At 44.5% G+C, this 19264-nt stretch overlaps 1 protein-coding gene across 1 annotated transcript in view; it reads left to right on the top strand.

Annotated features, from left to right (window-relative positions):
• Nucleotides 1-3323: 3323 nt before the first annotated feature.
• The window catches only part of TM6SF2 (transmembrane 6 superfamily member 2), a 79377-nt gene continuing 63436 nt past the window's right edge, over nt 3324-19264 (top strand). The window contains exon 1 of the mRNA XM_077475449.1: nt 3324-3518. Within this exon, the coding sequence (XP_077331575.1) occupies nt 3427-3518 (92 nt within the window). The 5' untranslated portion in view covers nt 3324-3426. The remainder of the gene's footprint in view (nt 3519-19264) is intronic.

Genomic DNA, 19264 nt, shown 5'->3' on the forward strand with positions numbered 1-19264 from the left:
AAAATTATAATTAAAGCATTTCATTTTGGATAGAGTGGAGAGGGATTAGAATACCTGTCAGTTTTGATTGCTGTCTGTGTCCCTATTAGGGGAATTCACCTTCTCTTTTTGTCCTGTTTACTATTATCACTAAGTAAAAGTGAAAATAATCCCAAATTTAGGGTTGTCACCAGAACATTTTAAGAGAAATATAGGATTTTTTTTTGTTTAAAGAATGATGCTTACCTAGGTGGATGTAGCATCGGATCCCGCTGGCTCTTAGCCCAGGTTCACACTAATTCAGTTCAGGTGAACTCGCACAATTTCAAACCACCAATGCAGTCTGACTTTGGGGGCGATTTGACAGACATCTGTGTGGGTTCATGCACAGATGTCTATTCAAATCGCCCCCGAAGTCGCCAAAAGTTTGGAAATTTGACATGTCAAATTGCATGCCAAATCGGCCCAATGTGAATGTGGGCTAAGACTGAGAACCGAGCGATCAGCAGTGTTTGATCGCTCAGTTATCAGTGCTCCCTCAGCAGAGAGCTGGTGACTGTCAGTCACTTCTGTTTGCTCTAGCCCCCATGCTCACTGGTAGCGCTGAGCTGTGGAGGGGGTGGGATTGGCTGGCTCAGGCTCTCAGCGGCTCGTGATCCATATGGTTGTGATCTTTCCCCAGCCTGGACTGGCTGTGTGACCTCAGCGAGGGTCACAGGAGTACAGAACAAACTGCAGTCCTGTGATCTACTGGAGAAGTTCAGCCAAACAAGCTGGTGTGCAGTCATGTTGGAGCAGGAAGGTGCCATACCCAAACTGTTCCCACAAACTTGGGAGCATAAAATTGTCCAAAATGTCTTGGTATGCTGATGACTTAAGAGTTCCCTTCATTGGAACTAAGGGGCCAAGCCCATCCCCTGAAAAACATCTCTACACCATAATCCCACTGCCACCAAACAAAGCAAGGTCCATAAAGACATGGATGAGCGAATGTGGGGTGGTGGAAGTTGACTGGCCTGTACAGAGTCCTGACCGCAACCCGATAGAACACCTTTGGGAGGAATTAGAGCAGAGACTTCTGCAACGGCAGTTTTTAAACCTTTTTTTTTGCATTGATACATGTCTCCTGGGGCAGGACCTAGGTCCCTAACACTTTTTATGGCAATCACTTGCATATAAGACTTTAAAATGAGCACTTTTGATTTTTCATGTTTGTACCCCATAGACTTTAATGGTGTCTGAACAAATATTTTGCCTGTTCGCATGTTCTGCTGTGAACTGAAGCGGGGGGGGGGGGGGGGGTTTGTAGGGTTGCCACCCAGGGCCGTCAAAAGGGACAACTGCCCTGGGCCCTGTCATTGTTGTGGGGCCCAAAGTAGCTGCCTCATACTTGCCAACTATCCTGGTTTAAATTCCCTTGTCCTTTGTAGTTTTAGTCCTGTGCTGTGTCCCGATATCTCAGTGTGAAGTGCTGGTACTAATGCTGCCCAGCTCTGCCCTATTGTTGTGTACAGATGACTCGCTTGCAGACCCTGTGTTTACATGCAAATCATTCATATGTAAATAGTTGCGACTGGAGGTATTTATATGTAAATAAAGGCAGCATTCATATGTAGATCAGTGAGCAGTATTACTGTACAGTAATTTCTAGCAACCAATTAACAAGCAGAAATCATTTGCTGTAACCTCTAGCAACTAATCATTGAGCCATAATGTGTGCTGTAACCTTTAGCAACCAGTCAGTAAGCAGTAACGATATGCTATAACCTCTGGTAACCAATCGCAATTGCTGCCTGGTCTGATATAGTAAACTGATTTTAAGTTTAATTGTACTGTATGTCTCAGAGCAGGTGGAGAGTAAAATTGTATGGGGGGGGGGGCCAAGAAAATTTTTGCCCAGGGTCCAATCAGTATTAAAGACAGCCCTGTTGCCACCTGTCCAGGATTAACCTGGACAATTCAGGTTTGGAATCATGTGTCCGGGTTTCAGACTGTCTGAGAACCGGACACATTATTTAGACTGGATTAGGGCTTCCCAGCAGGGTTGCTGGCTGCAGTTGTCTCAGCTGAGAGTGTCTGTTACACTCTTTCATACTGCCCAAAGCCAGCACTTATAACCCCCCCCCCCCCAAAAAAAACACACAGATGGGAGAGGAGATCTGCACCTCTTACCCCTACCCCTCTTTGTCTGCTCACACTCCAATCCCCGGTGCTGTGTCTCAGAAAAGGAAAGTTGGGGCGGGAAATTTGAAGTCGAGCAGCCTCAGATACATCTGGATGAGAGGTGCTGCCAAAGTGTGAGTGAGCTCACCATCCATCCCTGTCTGTGATTGAAGTCTCACCCCCTTCTCTCCTCTGCCTCTGAGTAAATACACAAAGGTAAATCAGGGTTCTCAGAGCACCCCTTACATCAGAGTTCCCCTTTACACCAGAGGCCACAGTGTTTCCCCTTACATCAGAGTCCTCTTCGTACATCAGAGTTCTCAGTGTTCCCCCTTAAATCAGGGTTTCCAGAGCATCCCTTATGTTAGAGGCCCCAGAGTTCTCCCTTACATCAGAGTCCCCCCCCTTACAGTGAAAGGGAACTCTGCAGTTCAGATGTAAAGGGGGAGCTCTGTGGATTCAGATGTAAAAGGGGAACTCTGCGAGTTCAGATGTAAAAGGGGAACTCTGCGAGTTCAGATGTAAAAGGGGAACTCTGTGGATTCAGATGTAAAAGGGGAACTCTGTGGATTCAGATGTAAAAGGGGAACTCTGTGGATTCAGATGTAAAAGGGGAACTCTGTGGATTCAGATGTAAAGGGGGACACTTGTTATTAACTTCATAAGATTATAAATGTTATTTAATAGCAAAATATATGTATAGTTTATACTATAAAAAAAAATTGCCCTGCACCGCTAAAGTGTTCGGGTTTGACTTGAAGAAAAGGTGACAACCCTAGGTGTTGGGCTCATCCCTGATAGAAATGGTTGCATAGTGTTTTAGCACAGTTGACACAACAACATATATCGCTAGGGTACTGGCATTGTTTCTGATATTTACATGACATATTTCCCTTGGTTACTGCTCCCCATAGAGGGGAGTTTAAGCAGCAGACAGAATTTGAGTGTCTGTGCAGGCCGACCAATCAGCTTTTATCTTTCAATTTCAAAGTGTAACTGTACAAGCTGATTGGTTGCTTTTGCCTACATAAAGTCCAGTTTGGATATATTGCCTCCACCCCAGTGATTTTTACTTCTGGGCTATGTGTTTGCTCTTGTCATGCAATGGTTAACAGTCCTATTATCAGTACACAGCTATGTTGCAATTCCAGTCAGCAGTGAAGACAGAGAGTGAACTTTGAATAGATAGGAAAACGTGCTTAGTGCTGGACTCCCCACCCCGCCCCAGACACAGCTCCTCACACCGGCTCCTGTACACTTGTATGCCGGAAGACAGTGTGAGCCATGGGTCTCCCCGAGGGTGCTGGGCCCTTTCTCCTCTCCCTCACTGCCTTCCCTGTGTCCTATGTGGTGAACTCCATGAGTGCGGCCTCTGAGTGAGTACAGTGCGAAGAGCATACACCTACACCTCTCACCTCCTGGATTACTACACTCTATGGAGAACTAGGGCTCCTAGTACTGTGCACACTACTGCTATCTACTCCATTGATTTACATATACTGTATGGGATACTACAAGGAGCACTACTAAGAGCTGCTTCATTGATGTATATAGTACTGAATGGGCTACTATCAGGAGCACTAGTAATTTGGCTCTATTTGTTTATATAGTACTCTATGGGGTACTGCCAGAACTACTAGTAAGATCTGCTATTTTGATGTACTGATAGTACTGTATGGGCTACTGGCAGGGGTACTTGTAACATCTGCTCTATTGATTTATATAGTACTGTATGGACTACTGTGAGGAGTACAAGTAAGATCTACTGCATTGATTTATATAGTACTATTTGGACTACTGTGAGGAGTACTAGTGAGATCTTCTCCATTACTATGTATAGCATTGTAGGGGATTACTGTCAGGAGCACTAGTAAGTATACACATTTTATAATAAAATAAATACCTGGATGCGTGTGTGAATAAACTCCTCTCTGAATGCAGATTTGTGTACATTTTTATGTACCTGCTCTAAAGTACAAATCTAAGCACCATAATGTGCCTGGACACATTGGCTGAAATAGAGCTGCGTTCAGAGGCATGAAAAGGAAAAATTGCCTCTAAATATTGCATTTCTTTTCTGCCTGTGTATATAAGGCCGTACACAGCACATTACATTGTCCTCAATGAAATGACAATCTAAGGTCCCTATCCTACATGTATACTAGAGCTGCACATTTAATAATTAAGATTCGTTATTGCAATTTTTTCCCCTGTCGCGATCTTGAAAAAAGTATTTTCTGATTCTTTCTATGTAGAAAATTCTCTCTGCTCTGCTAAAGGCGACAGCCTTCAAAAGAAAGGGGGAAAAAAAAATTCACATCATTCTTTAGCAGTGGAATTTAAAGCGGGATTCCACCCTAAAGTGGAACCTCCGCTGATCGGATCCCTCCCCCCCTCCGGTGTCACAATTGACACCTTTCAGGGGGGAGGGGGGGGTGGAGATACCTGTCAAAGACAGGTATTTACACCCACTTCCGGGCATAGACTCCCGTGGGAGTCTACGCCATTTCCTGCCCTGCCGCGCTGTCTGCTGGGACACACACGGGTCTCAGTGACAGCGTGGAGATTTCCTATTGCGCGACGCAACTCGTGCATGCGCAGTAGGGAACCGGGAAGTGAAGCCGATTCGCTTCACTTCCTGATTCCCTCACCTAGAATGGCGGTGGCAGCAGCCGAGGGCCGAGCGATCGATCGGCCTCGGCTGCCGGCATCGCTGGAACCCGGGACAGGTGAGTGTCCATTTATTAAAAGTCAGCAGCTGTAGTATTTATAGCTGCTGGCTTTTAATATATTTTTTTTTGGTGGAATCCCTCTTTAAGTATAAACATTGTAACAATTTATCCTTAGATCAGACAAATATACTCTGGTGTGTAAACAAGGGAAGTTTAACCACTTAAACACTAAACCTTTTTCTGACATTTGTTTTTGTTTTGTTTTTGCTAGAAAATTACTTAGAACCCCCAAACATAATAAATATATATATATATATATATATATATATATATATATATATATATATATATATATATATATATATATATAATATTTTAGTAGCGATCTAGAGAATAAAATGGTGGTTGTTGCAACAGTTTATGTCATACTGTATTTGTGCAGCAGTCGTTCAAATGCAATTTTTTGGGAAAAAATTACACTTTAATGAATAAAAAAACAAAAAACTAACCAGTAAAGTTAGCCCGATTTTATTTATTTTATTATTTTTTTTGTATAATGTGAAAGATTTTATGCCTTGAGCATCATGAGAGAATCGTGATCTTTTTATTCTAAGCAAAAAAATTGTGATTCTCATTTTGGCCAGAATCGTGCAGCGCTAATGCATACATACATATACTAGGGTCAGTTTAACCAGGGGCCATTTAAAGCATAGGTGTAGCCAAAACTAGGGATGAGCCGAACACCCCCCTGTTCGGTTCGCACCAGAACCTGCGAACAGACCTAAACTTCGTGTGAACTTTAGAACCCTATTAAAGTCTATGGGACTCGAACGTTCACAATCTAAAGTGCTCATTTTAAAGGGTAATATGAAAGTTACTGTCCTAAAAAGTGTTTGGGGACCTGGGTCCTGCCCCAGGGGACATGGATCAATGCAAAAAAAAGTTTTAAAAACGGCCGTTTTTTCAGGAGCAGTGATTTTAATAATGATTAAAGTGAAACAATAAAAGTGTAATATTCCTTTAAATTTCGTAGCTGGGGGGTATCTATAGTATGCCTGTGAAGGGGCGCATGTTTCTGGTGCTTAGAACTGTCGCTGCACAAAGTGTCATTTGTGCAGGAAAAAAAGTCTTTTAAAATCACTTGCGGCTAAATTGTCGGGTCTCCGTAATACAGAGAACACTCAATGAGTGTTCTCTGTATTAGCCGACAATTCATTCATTCATTGATTAAAAAAAAAAAAAAAAAGCGTGGGGGTTCCCCTAAATTCAATCAAAAGGCCCTTCAGGTCTGACATGGATATTAAGGGGAACCCCGTGTCAAATTTAAAAAAATAATTGACGTGGGGGTCCCCCCAAATATCCATACCAGACCCTTCAGGTCTGATATGGATATTAAGGGGAACCCCGCATCAAATTTTAAAAAAAAATTGACGTGGGGGTCCCCCTAAATATCCATACCAGACCCTTTATCCGAGCACGCAACCTGGCAGGCCGCAGGAAAAGAGGGGGGGACGAGAGAGCGGCCCCCCCTCCCTCCTGAACCGTACCAGGCCACATACCCTCAACATTGGGAGGATGCTTTGGGGGTCTGTGACCCCTCAAAGCACCTTGTCCCCATGTTGATAAGGACAAGGGCCTCATCCTCACAACCCTGGCCGTTGGTTGTGAGGGTCTGCGGGCGGGGGGCTTATCAGAATCTGGAAGCCCCCTTTAACAAGGGGACCCCCAGATCCCGCCCCCCCCCTGTTTGAAATGGTAAGGGGGTACAAAAGTACCCCTACCATTTCACAAAGAAAGTGTCAAAATGGTTAAATAAGACAAACACACTTTTGAAAAATTCCTTTATTAAAAATAAAAAAAATAAAAAAAAAATTCCAGCGGTGCTAATCCACTCTTGCTATCCAGCGACGGGTCTCCGGGGTCCAGCGATGGATGATCATATCCAGCGACGGGGGATCTCTCAGTCCAGCGCTGTCCATACCTCCTTCTTCTGTCTCCACTGCGGAGACACTGCAGAGAGCCGAGCGCTGACATTTCTTATATTGGGAGGGCGGGGCCACCCGTCACCTGACCCCGCCCCTCTGACGCAGGAGAGGGAAGCCAGGGGTTCCCCAGTGACGTGTGGGTGACCCCGCCCCCTCTGATGTAACGCAGGTTTCTGTTACCCTTAGGTGTGAAGGGGTAAACACACTGTGTATATCTGGTTGCTAAGGAGCTGGCCGGGAATCCGCTGAAATCTAACTAAAGGCAAAACTTTTTTTTTTTTTTATTTGGCTATAGTGGAGATGGATTAGAACAGGTCAGTTTTTTTTATTGCTGTCTGTGCTCCTCTTAGGGAGAGTCACCCTCTCTATTTATCCTGTTTACCATTATCATTAAAGGTGAAAGTAAAAGAAAATCCCGAATTTTGGGTTTGTGAACCAAAAAAAAAAAGTGAAACAAAAAAAAGAAAATCCCAAATTTTGGGTTGTCCCTAGAAAAGTATTAGAAGGGAAATGTTCCAATGAGAGGTCTCCAAGGAATTTCCTTAATTTGCAGGGATTTTCTCTCACTTCCTGTTTTAGCTATGGGACAGGAAGTGAAGCTAAATCTCCCAAATGGGGCAAAAATGACAAAAATAAACCTTAGAGGGATTATAACCCTCCCTTACTCTATCCAAAATGAAAAGTTTTGCCAAGTTTTGCCTACTTTAACCACTTGATCTCCGGAATATTTACTCCCCTTCAGGACCATGCCATTTTTTGTGATACGGCACTGTGTTGCTTTAACTGACAATTGTGCGATCATGCGACACTGTACCCAAAAAAAAATGGATGTCCTTTTTTTCCCACAAATAGAGCTTTCTTTTGGTGGTATTTGATCACCTCTGTGATTTATTTTTTATTTTTTTGTGCTATAAGAAAAAAAAGAGCCACAATTTTACCCAATAAAAAACGGTATTCATCAGTTTAGGCCAATATGTATTCCGTTATATATTTTTGGTAAAAAAAAAATACCAATAAGCGTATAGTGATTGGTTTGCGCAAAAGTTATAGCGTCTAAAAAGTGTAGGATCATTTTTTTTTTTTACTACTAATGTCAGTGATCAGCAACATAGTGGGACTGCGATATTGCGGTGGACAAATTGGACATGAACTGACACTTTTGACACTTTTTGGGGTCCAGTGACCCCATATGCACTGTCACGGTACTATAGACACTGACTGGGAAGGGGTTAACATCAGGGGCACTCCTTAGCAACCAGCTATATACAGTGTGTTTAAAGAGAAAAAGAATCACAAACGCGGGCTTAAAAATGCACCGCAAAACACCTGAAAACCGCATCCGCATAGATGTAAACCTAGACTTAGACAGTTGTCACAGGGACCAGTGTCCTTATTTGGAAGATTTCCCCTCTATTCCCTTCCTGGTTGCTGCTGAAAACGTTGAATTTACCTTCGCTTTCATTTCTGGTGACATGGTGATCAGGACAATTGGAGGGTGTGACCAGGGCCGCTGATAGGCCAGTACATCTGGCCCTGCTGTACCGGGCCTGACCAGCAGGGGGGCCCGAGCAACCTGAACTGCAAAAAATTCTATGTATAAAAAAAAAAAAAAAAAGTTCCTCCTCCACGATCATGGATTGCCATAAATAACACGCACTATCAGCAGATAACATCCAGCCATACCCCTCTCCCACCCCCACCGTTTGGTACAGTTTTTTTGTTTTTATATGTGCTCTACGCTCTGTGTATGCGGCTGCCTGTAGTGGGGGGGACTCTTTCTTCTATTTCGGGCCCGGAGGAATACAGCTTCTGCACCCGCTCCGCACACTGCACAGCATTAGCATAGAAAGGTTATGTTGCGGAGTGATATGCCCAATCCTCTCTCTCTCTCTCTACACGTGACTAACAAGAAGCAGAGAGAGCAGGGGCCGGGCGATCGAGGCGAAATCTTGAAGTTGGGGACAAGGTGAGGTGTGTGGTTAATAATGGTATTAAGTGAAAGAGAGCAATATACTCAATATTTTAAATCGGTTTAAAAAACGGAAAATTCTATACTCACCTTTCCGTAATTTTCCTTTCCTGACGCATCTTCATGGCACCACACACTGGGTTGTGACTCCGCCCCCACAACCTGACAGGATTGGTTAACTATAAATTTGAAGGGGAGACCTCCCGCTGCATTCTCTGTAAATATCAACATAAATTAAATAAACGGGAGGGATTTGTGTGGTGCCATGAAGATGCGTCAGGAAAGGAAAATTACGGAAAGGTGAGTATAGAATTTTCCGTTTTCCTGACGCCTTCATGGCAGCACACACTGGGAAATAACTCGCCAGACGGGTGGGTAAATGCAAAATATATTTAATTCCTATAATGCCGAAGAGTTGGCTCTAATAACAGATCTACCAAACTCTGCCAAGGACAAAAGGGCAGAGTTCACTCTATAGTGAGAAATGAAGGTATGTTCAGAAGACCATGTAGCTGCCCTACAAATCGTCTCCGGAGAAACTCTGCAATATGCCGCCCAGGAAGTAGCCACTGCCCTAGTAGAATGAGCCCTGACGCCCTCTGGAATCGTCAAATGTTGCGTAGAATATGCCTTTTTAATGGCCCTCACCAACCAGGTCGCAATAGTGCGTGAGGAAGCTGGCATTCCGCGTCTAGTTCCATGAGGAATAACAAAGAGAGAGTCCGTTTTCCTAACAGAGGTTGTAGCTGACAGGTAGTTGGTGATGGTGGATTTAATGTCCAGCGGATGAGGATATCCCTGATCATCAGTGAAGGATGGAAGGACAATATCTTGGTTATAGTGAAAGGAAGAAGCCACTTTGGGTATAAAACGATCTGAGGGTCTAAGAACTACCCTGTCTGGAAAGAAAACCAGATAAGGCTCCGAAATAACCAAGGCTTGAATTTCCGACACTCTCTTGGCCGATGTTATGGCAATCAGAAAGGCAAGCTTCAAGGTCAGGTCCCATAGTGAGATAGATTCCGCAGGAATAAATGGTGGACTAGAAAAAGCGTGGAGAACTACCGATAGATCCCATGCCGGAAACATAGGCTTCCTAGGAGGCTTTATCTTCAGACTAGCCTTCAGAAATTGGATGACCAGAGGATGAAAAGCCCATTTGGTGCCTGTTTTAGCCGAGAGAGCCGAAACCTGCACCTTGAGGGTGCTTGAACTGAGGCCTTTGTTAATTCCTGACTGAAGAAACTCCAGGATCTGAGGTGGTCCTGGAGCAAGAGGGTCCCAACCTTTTTCTTGGGCCATAAGGCAGAACTTTTCCCAAATTCTAGTATAGACGGAATTCGTGGAAACTTTCCTAGCCTGCATTAAAGTAGAAATGACCTCCTGGGAGCAGCCTTGCGCCTTCAACCTAGACCTTTCAACTTCCAGGCCATCAAATGTAACCTCTCGGGAGCAGGATGAAGAAACTGCCCCTGTGAGAGGAGGTTTGGTTCTAGTGGCAGAGCAATTGGTGGCTGGACACTGAGTTGTAGAAGAGTCGTAAACCACGGCCTCCTCGGCCAGAACGGAATTATTGCGATTACTGTTACTGAAGACCTCCGAAGTCTGGACAGGAACCTCGCAATTAGAGGAGTAGGCGGGAATATATACCCCAACTTGAAACTCCATTGATGTGTCAGGCAGTCTATTCCCTCGGCTGACGGAAACGGATTCCTCGACAGGAACCTGCGACATTTGGTGTTCAAGGGAGTAGCTGCTAGATCTATCTCCGGTGTCCCCCAGGTTCCCGTCAGGAAAGAAAAAATTTGAGGACTCAAAGACCATTCGTTGTTGGACAACGGCTTCCGACTCAGATAGTCGGCCAATACATTTTGTGTTGCTGGAACATATACTGCTCTCAAGTCTGCTAGGTGAACTTGGGCCCAATCCAAAATGGGACGAACTTCTTCCATCAAGGTGACACTCCTTGTACCTCCCTGTCTCTGCACATAAGATACTGCCACCTTGTTGTCCATCCTGATAAGCACGCTCTTCCCCGAGAGCAGAGATGTGAATGCCGTTAGGGCATGGAAGGCTGCTCTGAGTTCCAGAATATTGGAAACTACCCCTAGGGCTTGGAACTGCCACTGGCCCTGGACTGCTAGATCCTGGTAGTGTCCTCCCCAGCCGCTCTGACAGGCGTCCGAAGTCACCACTTCTGGGTCTGGAGGGACTATTGGCTTGAATTTCTCTAAATTGTACTGGTGTGTCCACCACCATACTGACTGTTTCACCGGCTTGGAAATGACAATAGTCTGATGCATGGACACTCCATTCCACTGCCTGAGAAAGGAGATTTGTAGGGTCCTCATGTGCCATTGGGACCATTGCACCATGGGTATGGTGGCCGACATGGATCCCAGCACGCTTAGACAGGCCCTGGCTGAAAGATGACTTGCTGACAGCAGTCTCCGCATCTTTTGAATTAGGAGCTGAATCTTTGCCTGTGGTAACTGAACTCTGTTCTGTTTGGTGTCCAGTTGTGCCCCTAGAAACACCATCTTCTGTGTAGGTTGTAAACTGCTTTTTCCGAAATTGACGATCCACCCGAAGTTGTGGAGAGTTGAAAGAAGAATTTCCCGATGGTGAAGTAATAACTCTTGACTTTTTGCTAACAGCAGGATGTCGTCTAAATAATGGTGAATTCGAAGACCTTTCCCCCTCAGGAACGCCACTAACGGTAGAAGAGTTTTGGTAAAGGTCCTGGGAGCCGACGAAATGCCGAATGGAAGGCATCGAAACTGGAAATGGGAATGATTGATGGAGAACCGAAGAAATTTCTGAAAGGCCGAATGTATTGGGATGTGAAGATAGGCGTCCGACAAATCTACGGACAGCATCCAATCGCCCAGATTTATTGCCAGGAGTATGGACTGGAGACTCTCCATTTTGAAAGCTTCTATTTTGATGTTCTTGTTGAGCTTCTTGAGATCCAGTACTGGACGAAAATCTCCTGTTCTCTTCCTTACCAAAAATAACGGGGAGTAGAAACCTCTCCCTCTTTGAGTTGATGGAACCTCCACAATAGCCCCCTTCTGTTTTAGATCCGCTACATATTCTATCAGGAGGCTTTTCCTGAATAGTGTGGAAGGCATTCTGGTAGGCTGAAAGTGGTTGCCTGGAAACCCGTTGATGAATTCCCACTTGTGCCCATACCTGATTGTGGACAGTGCCCAATTGTCCTGTATATGACTTGCCCAGATCCGAATAAACCCTCTTAGCCTGGCGCCCACCTGGGCTGGGTGAGCGGGCAACCTTTCAAAAGGATTTAGGATGCTCCCCTGCGGGTGTAGCCTTGGTCTTTTGCATTCTCAGAAAAGAAGGCTTGGTATTCTTCCAATCCCTCCTGAATTCTCTGCCGGGACGATAGGATCTGGACTCTCTATACTTGTCCGGAAGATTTCGCCTGAAAGAAGGCCCTTTGTGAACTTTGGGTCTTCTGTCGGAGGGGATCAGACCAGACTTCCCTCCTGTGACTTTGGAAATAGCCGAATCCAGTTTGGCCCCAAAGAGATTAGCACCATCGAAAGGGATCTTGCACCAATTTATTTTAGAGGCTGTATCGGCCATCCATGGTTTCAGCCATAGGGCCCTTCTAGCTGTTACCGATGCCAACATTGTTCTGGCCGAAGATCTTATAATGTCCACTGAGGCCTCTGCTACAAAGTCGCCTGCCAGCCTAATCTCTTGCAAGGAAGAGACTAATTTCTCCATTTCTGCACCTTCTAGCAGATCCTTCTCCAATTTAGTAGCCCATCCAGAAATAGCTTTTGCCACTGCCGCCGTAGTAATAGCCGGTCTGCAGGAGCCCCCTGCCATGGAATACGCTTTCTTTAACTCCAAGTCCATTTTACGGTCCAATACGTCTTTAAAAGAGACCGCATCTTCAATGGGCAAAGTGACATGACGGGCCAGGCGCATCAGGGAGGAATCCACTATGGGAGCATTAATCAGAGGTTTAACCTTTGATTCGTCCAGCGGATACATCTTCGCTAACCTGTTTGCTATGCTCGGACGCTTGTCTGATTCCCACTCATCTTTAATAAGATCTCCGAGTTCCTCAATAAATGGGAAGGACTCTGGTCGTCTTTTTAAATTGGGAAAGTACTTGCGGGTCTTCTGAGGTACAGGAATAATATCCTCCCAGCCGATAGCCTCCTTGACCGATTTTGCAAATGGTTCCACCAAAGAAAAATCAAATCCTGCAGACATTTCCTGGCCGTCATTATCTGAGGATGATTCTGAAGCTTGAGAATGATATGTGTGCGCAGTGGATGTGCTAGGGCCTGCCACCTCCATAGCAGGTGCTGTTGCCAAAATAGATTCACGCACTGATTCCCTTATGAGGTCAGTCGCAATTCTGGCGTCTGCTTCCTTCTCTTTAGTTGCTTCATTGAAGCAAGAGCGACAGGCAAGCTTCTCCGGAAGGGCCGGTGCGCCACATATCCAGCAGGCGTTAGCTGCGGGTCTGGTGCGATGGCTGTGATGAGAGGAAGGAGACCTGTGGTCCGAGCGGCTATGCCGAGGGCGACCGTGGTGGGAGCGACCATGTCTCTGACGAGATGAGGACCTGGAGCGACTTCTGTGCGATCTCCTGCTGGAAGTGCGATTTGAGCCTCTTCCATGCCTGGGACTTGCTCCCCTTGATCTGGTAGGGCTGCAAGAAAAGCAGCATCTTTAGCAGTCGGCACTCTTTTTCCCCTTCAATACTCACCTACGACTTTGTAGAGCCTCTTACCTTTCCAGCTGTCGATGGTCTGCGTGGGCAGTGGACTCCATGAAAAAAGGTAGACAGAGTAGGCTGAAGGGAAGAAGAAAAGAATTTTCCTTGCGATACCGATAATAAACAAATAATTAGAAAACACACACATTTTTTTTTTTTTTTTTTTTAAAGAATTTTTTTTTTTTTTTTTTTTGGAAACCTGTCCCTTTAAAAAATTTAGCATCTGCAAAATAGGAGGCAGTATACATACACAAAGAACTATGCAGCTACAGTAAAAAAAATAAGGAATATTCTTACCTTATCCAGTTGATAATCGAAATACAGGGCAGTATCTTGAAAACAGCAGTATGCAGAAGCATACAGCTGTGATTTTAAAAACGGCGCCAAAACGGCGCCGAATGACGCTCCGCGCATGCGCAGAACGGCTCGAGGACGCCGGCGCCATCTTGGAAGAGGGAAAAACCCTCTCTTCGTGGGAGAAAAAAACAACCAGATGCCGACAGACCTGCGCAGAGCGGCGAGGATACTAGCGGCGGCCATGACAGCTGTCCTGGAGGACAGCAAGACCCAGCCACTCCTGCACAAAAGTAAGAAAGGAAATAAATGCATAAGCAGACAAACGAGCAGGATACATGAAAAAAGGGGAGCCCACTGCATAATAAAGGCTTATTTAAAGCCTGTAAAAAATCCATGAGAAGTCCCCTGAGACCATCAGAACGGGGATTCCCTCCATAGAGCTCATTTAGAGACTGTACAGGAGGGACTTCCAAACAGGAGAGGCTTGAACCTGCTGGGGTGAGGCGGTAAGAGGCTTATTCATCTGTAGGTATCTTTGAAACTCGAACGCTCCAACCTGTCAGGTGAGGATAAAAAAGAGAATGCAGCGGGAGGTCTCCCCTTCAAATTTATAGTTAACCAATCCTGTCAGGTTGTGGGGGCGGAGTCACAACCCAGTGTGTGCTGCCATGAAGGCGTCAGGAAATAGTGTTTGTCATGTGGAAGCCTCCTGAGGCCCTGTATTGAAAGGAACATACACTTTAATGTAAGTTTTTTTTAATAAGGGACTAAAGTTTTAACAAGTCTAGAAAATGTGTTTTTATATTTGATTAGGCACCAGCAAAGTCCCAGTATCAATCAGTGATCTGTACATACTATAGCAAACCCCCACATTATTTCTCCAGGTCCCCAAAACTGTGAGCATGCAGTATTCAGCTAACCTGAACCTCATCCCTAGAGTTGGACTTGCTGAGGTTTCTCTGTAGATTTATCTACCCTTTCTAGGATCTCATCAAATTTTTTTTGATACCAGATTCTGTTTAATATTATCAGCTTTCTGTTCCAGGGTATCAATGGTCAAATGGGTCTGTTTAACCTGCCCATTTATCAGTTGTTTTGAGCTCTCTTAAAAATATACTGGTCCCAGATCAAGTATAGAAGATCTTTTACCGTGAATCCCAAGCTCAAACTACTAGGGTAATCCCAAAATGTCAACATCTGATGTTAAAGCGTTGGTGGTTCCTGTAATCTGCACGTTTTCTTGTTGTTTTTTTCACATATCCCCTGCACAACAATGGACTATATGTATGTGAAGGTTCTTATATACCCAGATTATGGTACAACCAGTAGTACTTAGTCTCATTCAGCTGCACTTACTCTTTAAAGAGGAAGATGTTGCTGGGGTTTGTTTCTGAAAGGCAATAGCATTGACAAGCTGCTTAGATAAGCAGCAAAACATTTTCAACATTGCAGGGCATGTTCAATTAAATGTGACTATCTACTACTGTATAAGCTATACAATAACCTTTGCTAATCAAAATCTTTTCATGTTGTAGGGATCACTTTTTTTCACTTTTCAGAGAAGGGTAAAAGATAAGTTCACCTTTACAAAAAAATAAGTGCACATTTTTTTGAAGGTAAAAATGTATGCAATTATAATTATTTTTTTTGTAAGGAGCCTGTAAAGCAGGGGTGACAAACTCCATTTCACCATCGGCCGCATCAGCATTATAGGTGCCCTTAAAGGCTCTGTTTCCACTACTGAAAGTTGTGCAAGTTGACAAATGTGAAGTCGCATGACAAGTCAAAATCTATGTATTTCAATGGTCCCCGTTCTAATTGGTGCGACTTAAGTCGCAGTGACTCCATGAATGTTTTTTGCACTACTTTGTTTCATCTTCGGTGTGACTTGTTCTCCACAGAAAGTAATTAGGTTGCAATGCAGTCGCATGTACATGTATATATTATGATACCTGGGACTCTTTATCAGCTACTGAAAGGTCTGCAAAAAGTAAGTGGTTGATATATGCTGCTTAGCACTTTGCGGCTTGCACCTATTTAAATGTGCAGTAACCTCTAGCAACCAATGGCTGTGTGGTAATAATGTACAGTAACCTCTAACAACCAATGGGTGTGTGGTAATAATGTACAGTAACCTCTAGAAACCAATGGGTGTGTGGTAATAATGTGCACTGTGTTTTCTTGGTGGGGACCGCTTCTCCTGCCAGGACATCACAATGGTTTGGCAGGAGAGAATCCCCTGTGAACACTGTCTGTGTTGATGGTGGAATTTAGCTAGTTTCTTTCCTGCAACCCGTGGCTGCAGGAATGTAAATCTGTGTGTGTGTGTGTGTGTGTGTGTGGGGGGGGGGGGGGGGGGGGGGGCGGCGGCCCAAATTATTGTTGCCCATGGTCCAAGCAATATTATAGATGGCCCTGACTAGTGATAGACTTCGACTTCCGACGGGACGTTTCGCGAAAGCGGACCACGAACGCGGCCGATAGTTTGCGAACCGTAACCTCCCATTGACTTCAATGGGAGGCGAACTTTGCAAACCTACAGGTCAAATTTGCAGCCACAAAATAATTAATAGCTGTGCAAACATAGTCCCACCACATGGCCAATGACATAACACATGTATGAGGTGAATCTGGGATCGACAACTACAAGCATTCTTTTTTTATATGGGAAATTGTTCTGACAATTCAGGACTGTGGAGCGCATGAAGGCAATGGAGGAGAGGGAAGGTCAGGGACCAGGGTAGGCAAAGAAGAGGGTGCAGGAGATGATCACTAGCAGCGTGACATACAGCAATGACACCTGCACCGTGATATGCAGCACCGAGTTGTAGACAAACCTACACTTTGTTTCAAGGTGGGGTCTGGGGAGGGGCAATGGGTGGGGCCAGGGGTGGGGCTGGAGGAGGGACTAGGGGCGGGGCCAGGGTGGAGCTGAAGGGGGCCCCGTCAGGTAGGCTGTACGGGGCCCCATGATTTCTATCAGCGGCCCTGTGTGTGACTCTAAGGCTTGAAACCCTGAAACCAGAGCATTAGAATAACAGCAGCCAGGCAACTAGCAGAAGGAACAGTGGAAGCCTCCATATTTCTCTCATGACAGGTGTCCTTAAAAATAGAATTTCAGCTTTAAGCCAAGCATTAGTAAGAGTAAGTGGCCCATTTAGTATTTTTGAACAGTGGCATGAGGTCTCCTGAATAAAACATTTAGAGATATGATGTACTGATCTAAAGTACAGGTTCCTGGTAAAGGGATGGTTTCCCAGCAGTAAGTTTCTAATAACTCGCATATAGAGAAAAATGATATTATATAGTAGCTGTAAAGATAGGTTTTAGTCAGAGCCAATTATACATAAATTGTTATTCACATCTGTTTTAGGTGGATTCCAGATCATGTTCAATTCTTACCATCCATTTACCCGCTACCTGCAGTATAACGTGTACAAATAGGTGGAATTTATGAATACACACATTAGCGTTCTAGCTATAAATTTAATCTGACATCTGATTCTCCACAGGACCAGCTTAACAAAGTACAGGGCCAAGGGCAAATATGAACATGGGGCTTCAGTGCAGCCTTTATTACTCAGAATATTGATACCTAAGGGTTGCCAACTGTTCTTTATTATAAAGAATGTTTTTTAATTTCAGTAAAAATGTTTATCTCTGTCTGCGTCCAATAATATATGTGCAGAAATCATATTCAGGCTGATAAATTTTTTATTTTTTTTGAGCTGATGAAATCAGGTCAGGGATATGGCAGTCCTTTGTCAGTTCCTGGTGTCTGCCATAGAGCATAAAAATGGAAAATTGTATACTTGCCTGACGGTAATTTTCCTTTTCCTGATGCTTAAAGTGGTGTTGCCACCAAAAAATAAAAAATCGTTTTAAATTCTTAAAAAAATAATAAAAAAATTGGAATTTTTTTTTTTACTTGCCTCTAAATGCCTGTTGCTAGGGAGTCCCTCGTAGTCTGCCTTCTTCATTGCCTGGACTGATGACATCACTTCCCCTCGTGCCGCACAGTCATCTGGGACCTGTCACATGTCCCAGATGACTGTGCGGCGCATCACGGCGATCTGCGCAGTGGCTGCCCGGCTGTGAGGCCACAGCCGGGTGCCCACAGTAAGACGGTGCGAGTGGAGCGGGGAACGAGGGGGGGCTTCGTTCCCCCGCATCACTGGACCATGGGACAGGTAAGTGTCGGATTATTAAAAGTCAGCAGCTACAGTATTTGTTTTTGTTATTTTTTTTTTTTTTTTTTTTAGGGGGCACCCCACTCTAAGCACGACAGCATACACATATGGGTACAGGCTCTGCCCCCTGCCCAATCACAGGACTTGTTATAGTATATAAGTTAGTCACCTCCCATCAGGCGACATTCTCATAACTGTACTCAATGTGAAGCCCTTTAGGGAGGGACCTGTATGCTGTCACGTATACAATTTTCTGTTTTCCTCACACAAGCATGACAGCATGCACATATCGCCACAAATCACAAGAGAGGGTAATGCTGTAGTATTTATTTAAACATTCGATCTGGATAACACTGAACGACCAAATTCCACTGTAGTCAAAGCCGCCGTGGGTTAAGAAAGTGCTGAACGTAGACCAGGTTGCAGCGCTACATATTACTTCTGGGGATAACCCCTTGAATCCTGCCCACGAGGCCGCCAAGCTTCTTGTAGAATGGGCCTTTACATCCACTGGTGGATCTAAGCCTTTCGTTAGATAAGCTCTCCAAATAGTTTTGGCCAGCCACAAAGCCAGTGTTCTAGTAGACATGGCAAACCCTTTTTTTTTTTTACCTCTGCCAGGAATGACAAATAGGTTTTCCATTCTTGTGAAGGAGGCTATTATCGGTATATACAGTTTTAGGATGGAACCAACATCTAGATCATGAGGTAAAGCGGCTGAATCACTCTGCATTCTTGGAAGGACAATGTCCTGTTTCCTGTGGAACGACTTGCTTACTTTAGGATGATGATGAGGTAGAGTCCTTAATACTACCCTATCCAGAAAATTACAACATTAAGGAGGTTTACAGCCTAAGGCCTGAATATCTGACACCCTTTTTCCCGATGTTATGGCCGCGGGAAATACTACCTTCATCGTTACATTTCATATTGAAGATGACTGATCAACATATCAAGCACCACGTGTAGGTCCCATGGAGGGACAAATGATCTAATTGGAGGACAAACTCTTGTGCATGTTCTCATAAACTGACAAACCAGTTGATGTGTAGCCCATCTCTTTCAAATAATGCAGACTGGGCTGAAATTTGTACCCAGAGTGTATTTATGTGTAAGCCTAATTCTAGGCCTGCTTGTAGGAAGTTTAATACTTGCGTTTCTGGTGGTGAAAGGGGATCAAAGCCTTGGACTTCGGCAAAGGTGGAATATTTTACCCATATTCTGGAATAAGTACTGTTTTTGTAGTG

This window comes from Lithobates pipiens, unplaced genomic scaffold (assembly GCF_037356315.1).
Source record: "Lithobates pipiens isolate NorthernLeopardFrog02 unplaced genomic scaffold, aLitPip1_a1.2 Scaffold_13, whole genome shotgun sequence".
In the NCBI taxonomy this organism is placed as follows: domain Eukaryota; kingdom Metazoa; phylum Chordata; class Amphibia; order Anura; family Ranidae; genus Lithobates; species Lithobates pipiens.